The 10,000-nt window shown below is 43.6% G+C and overlaps 1 protein-coding gene across 1 annotated transcript in view; it reads right to left on the bottom strand.

Moving 5' to 3' along the window:
* Positions 1-888: 888 nt before the first annotated feature.
* Positions 889-10,000, bottom strand: part of LOC125028333 (extensin-like) — a 17,588-nt gene continuing 8,476 nt past the window's right edge. Inside the window, exons 2-5 of the mRNA XM_047617813.1 lie at positions 6,390-6,641; positions 6,024-6,261; positions 5,509-5,919; positions 889-3,064 (exon numbers count right to left, since the gene is read on the bottom strand). Of these exons, the coding sequence (XP_047473769.1) occupies positions 3,051-3,064; positions 5,509-5,919; positions 6,024-6,261; positions 6,390-6,641 (915 nt within the window). The 3' untranslated portion in view covers positions 889-3,050. The remainder of the gene's footprint in view (positions 3,065-5,508; positions 5,920-6,023; positions 6,262-6,389; positions 6,642-10,000) is intronic.

Here is a 10,000-nt window from a genome sequence, read left to right as displayed (position 1 = left end):
TCTAACATGGCTGCTTCAGATTATTTTATGAAGCTGAATGAAACTGATTCGCAGTCATTAAATTATATATGATATATATATGTATATATATATATTTATATATATATATATATATATATATATATAGAGAGAGAGAGAGAGAGAGAGAGAGAGAAAACAAAAATTAGACTGACGTCATATCCAGAAAAAAAAGTATATTAAAACAAAGAAATTAATGAGAAAGTGCATAAAAGTGCTCTGCTAGCATCATAAAAAAATGACTTTTATATAAAATCCATACGTTATCATTTTAATGGATCAATCATTCATCTGGCAACTCAGATGAATGATCTGGAATTTGGAATTTGGTCACAAAAAGTGTCGTACTTTCGTCTTTTTTTGGTCTTTGTTTTCAGTAATCTGCTTTCTTACGTTCATTATTGATTCGTGTTGTTTTCATGATCGTTCGTGTGTTTTTCTACGTTCAGCTGCGTGGAGCTTTTTAGTATATTTTCTCCACTCTCTCTCTCTCTTTATACATGTCTGATTCTTTCTCTTTTCTTCTTTCGTCTTTTTCACTCGTGTTGTTGTTTTTTTTATTTGCTTTTTATTTATCGTATCTTATTAAATTGTTGTAAATATCAAGTATGCAGTAATATTTTCACTTGGATAACTTAAACCGACAAGGAAGGTGCTTTTCTCATATGTTCCGTTTAATTTCATTAAAAAACAACACTTGACTATTTTTCTTTTCTTTCTTTTAAGAATTAAAACTGATCAGTATATTTATTATCATTATCCTTATCCCTATTATTATCATCATCCTTATTATCATTATCATCATTTCCTCTTTATCATTAATTGTCATTATTATATTTTTTTTTAGGAATGGAAAATAAAAGAGAAGAATATCAGTATGACTTATCTTTATTTTGAACATGGCTTACGTGGATATAGTTGACATTAGCCCTCTCCTGTAGAGCTTCTATGTTTCTGTCTGTTTAATAAAATTCTAATACATTGTTCCTGGGAGAGTAAAGATGCCTAAACATTTTTTTTTTTACAAGTGCATATGATAGACCAAAATTACAAAGGGGGAAATTTACAAATAAACTCTATAAAGATCTATGTGGTATAAAAAATAGGAATATATTTCAAGTAGCATTTCAGTCTCTGCATTGGAACAATATATGTATATGTATGTACAGGTATATTATAAATGAATTGGTCAGACATGTTGTGAACTTAAATAGGATAAAAAAAAGAGTTGTATTGAAATGAAAATAGAACAGAAATGATAACTTGTTCACATGAAGCTTTGTTCATGTGGACAAGCAATCAGTATTAATTGGTTTAGACTGAAATAGGTACTTTTTTCTACAAGACAATCTATGGAGAGTCGAGGCGTACCCGCAGGCATACTTAAAATGTAAAGGGAAATACTAAATGTTTTTTTCAGAGTGGGTAATGAGCAAAATGTCACAATCAAGATAGTACAGTTATAATGTAACTGGTTCCAAATCGATTAATATTTTTCTTAATAGCCTATTTTTTATAAAATACATTTCATCAACAAATAATGTTAAAAGTAAGCCTACAGACAAACGTGGAAGGTAAAGACTTGCTGATACTACGGGGGTTACGAAAAAAAAAAAAATCATTCTAAATTTGCAGGGGAAGAGAGAAAAGAAAATAATCTCCGTTTCACTTCTTTGGTATTGCAACTCTGAATGCTAAAATGTATAATCTATGACACAAACAGACTCTATAGACAGTAGTCCTATTCATCCGAAAAAAAAAAAAAAAAATGCTTGTCAAAATAATCTAGCCTAGCAGAGGAAAGCGTGCATAACCTTTTTTCCTTTTTTCTCTCCCTCTCTCCATGGACTGTTAGCCGTGGCCATCTCGAGGTCAAGAGTGTCCTTGGCTCACTACCCGTCCTGCATTCACTGCTCATTCTCCTATTGACCAGCAATAAGTTGTACCCGCTGCGCTCATCATCCTTAACGGGAGTTTGAATTAATAATAATAATTAAAAAAAATACTAGTCGACTATTGCTAACTAGAAGGAAGGTGTTCCGATTGAAGTAGCTTATCGTACTTATACAGAAAGTAGAAGGGGGAAGAAAATTGTAATGATCTTTAAAAGGGACGACAGCCTGTTTGGGTAATGAAGCTGAGTATTGCTGTGGTCGCCAGCTACTGCATGTTAAAACAGTGGATTCTTATAATGTAATACTGGGATACTGTATCTATCTCTACAACAATGCCAAGTGAATATAGCTTTAACTTACAGTGAACTGCAGTTTGACGTACTTTGATACGTTGACAAGGCTTCGTCAATGGGTAATTTAGCTCTTCATGATGAAACTACTCAATTTAAATAGTCAAAAAAAAATGTTGATATGAGAAAAAAGCATTAGTTAAATTCAACAATATCATATTTACACATTTCTTAGTGCGGCACAACAAGAATACAGTTATAAACTTCTATATGTTTTTTTTCCCACCTCTTTAACGAACCACAAGACCGAAAACTAAGAAGTAAAAGAAAGAAAAAGAAAAAGAACAAAATACAGCTAATGCCAAGTGGTCGGAGACAAACTCCACCCGACGACTTTATCATTCTGAGGATCCCAAAGGATTCAGCAGGACTTGAGAGCCGTTGGGGCAGTCCGTCTCATCTTTTGGGGGTCGCCTCGCAGCTGGCAGCGTCCTCTCGCCTTCCTTTTTGCATCACACGGGGAGGCCGCTCCTAGAAGAGGCGCTGGCCAGCTGGGACGAGCTTCCCTCAACCCGGACTTGGTGGGGGTTGAGGAGGGGGTTGGGCTGTTGGGGGCGTCACTCTTTTCGGCGGGTATGTACAAGGTGCGAGATCAGCTCTTCGGTTTCATCTGCGAATCGCGAGAACTGATTTTGTGGCAATAACTGAAAGAAAATAAGAAGTCTTGGCCGCTGAATCTCGTTCTAACCACGAGAAACTAGACTAAACTTGGGTGAACAGCAAGCTGTGAGCACCATTCTGGCTTGTGAAGTACACACACACGCACACTAACTATGTCGTCTGCGGTTTAGCGTCCGTGACCTGCGAGAGAAAGGGGAAAAAACATTTATTAATATTATGGTTGGATAAGTTGGTTTATATTCACTATCACGCAATCATATTTTCCGATATGGCTATAAAACTAACTAGTGATTCCTAGACTAGACTAGGTTAGACGAAACTAAAGCCTACTGACTAGATTCTACTTAGTATCACGGTGCGGGAGGTGTCCTCTAGGAATCTAACGTGTTCTGTGCCCAAAAGTTGGTAAGGATCATACCTCCATAACAAGGGTCATGCTCTTCATCGCAGATGATTATGAGCATCAGGTATTATTTCCTCCGGATCGTTTGCTTTTTTAATGCATGTACTATTCATTGCGTAGAACAAGCAAACTTATATCTATAACTGCAACACTAAATAACACAAAAGATAACAACACTATCAATATTTAGATTTCTGAGTCTTTTATGGACTTGACTATGATATACTCTTAGCAAGCGCATCGTACTGCGTCTCTGAAGACTAGATAAGGATGGGTGAAGGATTGGACGTGGATTTAGGATGGGGGCGGACGGGCGTGAGGTGGAGGGAAGGGTGCGGGAAGGGAGCGAGGGATGTTTGGGAGAGGGTGGTTGATGTCCCCTTTGGTTGGCCTTTCGGTTGGCTCTCTTCGGCAAGCGTCAAGTGCGTCCCACGGTCGGCTGTCTCTGGCTCTTGGAAAGACGCGATTGTCGCTGCTGTGGTCAGGTACTGTAAAGTGTTTGCAAGCTGAGCTGAAGTGTTAGGCAGTCGGCGGGGTAAGGGTTTCTCCGTTGCTCTGTGGCTGTTAATAAAGTCTTTCATGAGGCCTGAAAATACGTGACCCTGAACCTGTGGCTTAACATGGGTGAAGGTTGGTACAAAGCTATCATTACGGGGTTTTGCAGTGAAAATCTGTGTGGGTGTTGGCGTGTGGCGTTTGATACTCTGCGTTTGGCGTATGTGCCCAGGTCCGTGGTGGTCCAGGAGGTCAAGGGAGTGTGTGGTGGAAAGGGAGGTATTATGTACAGGGGACTTTGATCGGGTCTCAGGCTTCGTGAGGTGGAAGCGTGTTGTGGGGGCCAAGGAGACCACCCCAGGCGTGCGATTGGGGGTCCTTGTGGTCAGGAAGTCGTTGATGCTGAGGTTACTGATCTTCCATCCGCTCTGGCCGAGGAAGTTCGTCAAGGTGTCATCTGGCTGTTCTCGGAAATTAGCAAAGTTACCCACATAACTACTCTCTGGGAAGCTCTGTTTGTGTGTTTCAAGCGGGAGGTTCACGCCAACACTAGTAAACAAGTTATTTCTAGGATCTCTATTGCCTAAATTAAGCTCGGCACTATCACCATCACCACTAATGTCAAGACTAATATTTCCGTCACCGTCCTTATCATCACCGTCACCATTAATGAACTCAGAGAGGGATATTCCAGGAGGGGCAACGTGGTCTGTGATGTCATCAATATTGGTAATGAAAATCAGATCCTCCTCCTCTGACGAAGTGAGGTTTCTACACAGTGGGCCGGAAGAAATATCACAGGGCTGGAAAACAGGAGGTGGGTTTATAACAGTCGTAGACGGGAAGAGCAAAGACGGAGGGTTATTTGAACTGACGGAGGAGGGGAAAGCCGTAGGAGTGAAGGGCCCAACGACTGACGTGGGGTACTGGGGGTTGAGACCTGAGTTACCATGATGCACCACAGAGGGAATTGGTCGTCCTGGAGGATATGCATTCTGAAGATAGTGACCAGAATGTGGCAGAGTTGCGTAGGATGATTGTGGGGGGTTTGTTGTTGAGTATGGAGGTGTTGTAGTATAAGAAGGTCTTGTTGGACGTGGTGTAGTGTAAGACGGACGTGTTGTTGTGAAGAATGGTCTAGTTGGACGTGGTGTAGTGTATGAGGGACGTGTTGTAGTGAAGAATGGTCTAGTTGGACGTGGTGTAGTGTATGAGGGACGTGTTGTAGTGAAGAATGGTCTAGTTGGGCGTGGTGTAGTGTAAGAGGGACGTGTTGTAGTGAAGAATGGTCTAGTTGGACGTGGTGTAGTGTATGAGGGACGTGTTGTAGTGAAGAATGGTCTTGTTGGACGTGGTGTAGTGTATGAGGGACGTGTTGTAGTGAAGAATGGTCTAGTTGGGCGTGGTGTAGTATACGAATGTGGAGTAGAATGATAGGATGAGGCATGGATAGTTAGAGTAGAGTCAAGTGGTCTTATTGTAGAATAAGAGTCAGTCAAGTCCGTTGCAGAATGGGAAGAAAGCCAACCATCAGGAGAGGAGGTGGGGACATACGCACCGCTGCCCCCTGGCCGGCTATAGCCTCGATGTGGCCGGGGGGCGCCGTAGACCTTGGACGGGGGGCGGGGAATAACTAGTCTCATGGGCGCTACGGGCACCAGGACGGGTACGGGGATGGGCAGCCTCTGCTCATGGCTGCTGCTGCCGCCGTGATGGGAATGCACACCTTTTGGGGGAGCGCCGTAGCTGGATGAAGGAGCAACTGGGACGGGAGCGTGGGCGACGGGGACTCCGTAGGTGGGAGCCGGTGCCGGGACGGGGACGGGGGCCGATGGCACTGCAGGGACGCCGTAGGTGGGAGCGGGAGCTGGGACAGGGGCGCTGTAAGTAGGAACGGGAGCTGGGAGGGGGACTGCTGGGGCACCGTAGGCGGGAGAGGGGGCGCTGATGATATCCTCAGGCTTGGGGTAACCGAAGTGGCCGACGATGGGAGCCTCGTAGGAGTGGACGGGAGCCTTGGGAGCCTCATAGGCGTGGATGGGAGCCTTGGGAGCCTTGGGAGCCTTAGGAGCCTTGGGGGCGTGGTAAATGGGCTGAGGAGCTCCGTAGGTGGCTTGGGGAGGGCCGTAGACGGGGGCTGAAAGAAAATGGGTTTTAGCGATCGAATTTCGTGCGACGTCACCAGAATGAATCGCCTCAGCAAAAGTTCACAAAAAGATGGACGTCAGGACGCAGACTCACCTGGCGCGGGGTAGCCTCCCTTGTTGCCCTTGGGCTTCTTGAGGCCGGCGCCGAAGTCGAGAAGAGACTGGCCCTTGGAAATCAGCTCGTATCCCTTGGAGCGCAGAAGGTCTCCCTTCCAGGCGAGGATGGAGCCCTTGACAGCGTCGAAGCCACTCACGATCTTGTCCTTCAGGCTCTTGAGGGCGTCGGCCTTTGCCTTGAAGAGGTATCCGAGGTTGAAGCCTCCCTTGCCACCCTGCGGGAACGAGAAGGTTGTAACGAGTGTGAGTGCTAGTGTCTTACTGAAGGAGTTCATAGCACTGATCATCGGTACGTTTTTTTTTTTTAATAAAAATTTCAGACAAGACGCAGTGAAGTATTTACCTGTCCTTTGCCACCCTTTCCGCCCTTGCCCTTGCCGTAGGATGGAGGAGGGCCATACACTGGGGGTGGGGGTCCGTATGTTGCAGGTGGGGGTCCGTAGGATGCAGGTGGGGGTCCGTAGGATGCAGGTGGGGGTCCGTAGCTAGGTGCGGGGGCTGGGACGGGGGGAGGGCCGTAGGACACAGGAGGCGCCGGGGCGGGGTAGTCGGCCATGGCCATTCCCGAGAGGGCGATTAGTAATACGATTGAGACCTGCAAAGGAAAAGGACGGGTTAATGAATGCACCAAAGACACAAGTCGTGATACCATTCATCTGCATTAATTACAGACCGTTTAATGTCATGTTGGGAGTGCATAGGAGTCCCTGGCAGACATACAATAATCAGTAAATCACTGACATCGAAAATCGTTTCTTTACATAAAGAAACAACACCTACAATATCAAAACAAGTAGCCACTGAAACAAGCAGCCACGTCAGAACCGCCTCTCGCAGCCTTAGAAGTGGACGCAAGATCACCCCAGCGAACCCTCTACCCACCCCCCCCCCCCTTCGCCCTGCTCAGCCTCTCTCCTAGCCCACGGGCGTTCCATCTACGCGGCTCTCGACGTCCCTATCTCATCTCGTATGCAGCTTTACGCACACCGCCACTTTCTATTCTGCTATGGAATGTTACTTATTTCTTCTTTCTCTCTCCTCGTGTTTACGCAACACACGTGTCCTACTATGTTGCTCGGTGGGATGAAAAGATATATGAAGAAGAAGGAGAAGAAGAAGAAATAGAAGAAGTGGAAGAAGAAGGGGAAGGAGAAGGAGAAAAAGAAGCAGTAGAAGAAAACAATAATGTTTTTTATCTTCTTAATCCTTCTTTTTTGCGGGGTAGGCTACTCGGAGACTACAGATGAGGTGAAACGCCATTTTCACTGCAGAGAGTCATTAGGGCATCGATACGCGTTATCTGAATGACAATGATAGATAACACGCGATTAATGGAATCTTCCTGAAGACCTCAATCTCACGGAGAACTTTTTTTTGAGTCTCTCATTGGCCTTAATATTATCGAAAGAGAAGAGAGGACGTTCCCCGTTTTCGATTCACCGACGCCACCCGACTTTCTTTTGTTTTGCTACGCTGGAATTATTGATAATGTATAGATATATATTTATAAATATTTAACTCAAACTATTGATAATTTATGTATTTTTTAAAATATTTAACTCTGGTCTATTTGGAATTCGTTTGTTCGTGTAAGGATTTTGCGTTTTTTTGTTTTATATCTTTTAATTATATCCTGTTTTCTTTCGTTTTATTTTTCTCTCTTTTCCTCTCTGTCGCGAACGAAAGACAGGGAAAAAAAAATGTCAGTAATGGATTCCTAATGAATCAGAAAATATAATTCAAGGATCAGTAGAAATAAACGATCTAATAACTTCACCCTTAGCCCTCAAGAGTCACCCTTCACCCTTAGACCTCAAAATTCACCTTTACATGTAACCATTCACCCTTATACATCAACATTCACCCTTAGACGTCAGTCTCCATCCTAAGACGTCAACATTCACCCTTAGACGTAACTCTCCATCCTTACGCGTCAAAATTCACCCTTAGACGTCAAAATTCACCTTTACACGTAACCATTCACCCTTATACATCAACATTCACCCTTAGACGTCACTCTCCATCCTTAGACGTCAACATTCACCCTTAGACGTAACCATTCACCCTTACACGTCATCATTCACCCTTACACGTCATCATTCACCCTTACACGTCACCGCTCACTGCTACCGCTTGCCTAATTCTGACCCTCATCTCACCCTAAGGGGCAGTTTCCAATCACCCAACAAAAGCCACTCTATAGGGTCAATGGACACAATACAATTTTACACCCTTAATAACAGACGAAAAGAGCCGAGGGAGAGAAGAAGAGATAATGAAAAAAAAAAAAAGGTAATGACAAAATACCCCACGTGGGAGGGTGTGGGCAGGGGGGGGTGTGGGCAGGGGGGGGGGGGTGGGTAGCAAGTGGGCGTGGCTGAGAGAAAGTAGATTTATAAGAATTTCTGGTATGTGGGCGTGGGAGTGAGAGGGGGGAGGGGGTGGGGGTGGGGGGCGGGCGCGTAAGTTCGAATCATCAAGCTTTGTCACTGGTATTGTGTAATTTAAAAAAAAAAATTGCTTTTAATTACTAACTCTCTTTTTAATTATACATTTTTTCTTGGTAGATGTCGTTATCTCGGGTAATTAATAAACTCATGTCAGAATAGACTCATTGATAGAGAAATAGAGAGATAGATAGATAGATAGAGAGAGAGAGAGATAATAATAAAGGAAGAAAAGGAGCGAAAGAAAGAAAGAGAGAAAATTAGACAGAAAGAAAGAGAGAGAATTAGACAGAAAGAAATAGACATATAAATTGGTAAACAAAGAGAGAGAGAGAGAAAGAGAGAAAGAAAACGAGAAAGAGAAAGGACTGGACCGAGAAACAACCAAACAGCGGCATAACAATGACACGAATAACATGATCGACTGAAAGGAAGGTTATGACGTGGCCTCTTGAGACTCCCCCCCCCTACCCCCTCCCTCCTACCTCTCTCCCTCCCTTCCCCCCTGAACCCCCTACCCCCAAGCTCGTGTACGGCGAACAATGAGCGAGAGATTTTCTTTATTCCTGTATTTCCTCGCTCGTACAAAAGTGACTTTGGTTGAGATGTCAGAAGAAAAAAAATGAAAAAGAAAAAAATGTTTGAGACTTAAAAAAAAAGAAGTGTTTAGGTTGTAATGGAGGAAATGCCAGTGAAAGTTCGAAGGAACGATGAAGAAGAAAAGAAAAATGGGAATAAAAGGTTAGGAAATAAAGGAGGTAAGATAGATACATTGATAAAAGGGAGGGACGTAGAGGAATTGAATGGATGGCGGACAATTTTAAGTATATGTATTTTTTATATCATCATAAAATACAATGCTAAATGCAAGTTCTAAAATTGACAACGAATGAATTCAAAATATCCCCCAAAATATAAGATATATCACATTCCATTTTCTTCCCGGAGAGAACGAGGCGTGCGAACCCCGTAGACTTATGTGAATGAAGCGGGCGCACACGTGACTCGCAAACTGGTCCCGGCAAATGAATGAATCTTACTATAAAAAAAAGAAAGTGTGTAAAACCAGCTTCCTTGCGTCACGATCTTCTTGCTGCCCCCACACGCCAAGAGGAGGAGGGGAAAAAACTTGCCCAGGTGAATCTGATGTTGCTTCCGCGCGTTCAAGGTATTGTGTCAGACACGTTTTGGCGCGTCATCGCAAGCAAGATCGACGGCTGGTCTTGCTTGCTTGTGGGCGTGGCTTGAGGGTGTGTCAAATGTATGAGTGAAGAGTCATTGATAGAGAAATATGTGTATGTATGTATATGTAGAGCTTAAATACTTGAATGTATATATGTGAGTGTGTGTGTGTGTGTGTGTGTGTGTGTGTGTGTGTGTGTGTGTGTGTGTGTGTGTGTGTGTGTGTGTGTGTGTGTGCGTGTAAAAGCTGATGGTAGCAAGGCATAATAAACCTGCTAAGATCAGGAAGGCAAGCGAAACGAAAGAAAAGAAAAAAGAAAAAAGA

This window comes from Penaeus chinensis, chromosome 8 (assembly GCF_019202785.1).
Source record: "Penaeus chinensis breed Huanghai No. 1 chromosome 8, ASM1920278v2, whole genome shotgun sequence".
NCBI lineage: Eukaryota > Metazoa > Arthropoda > Malacostraca > Decapoda > Penaeidae > Penaeus > Penaeus chinensis.
This window is presented reverse-complemented; position numbering and strand designations above follow the sequence as displayed.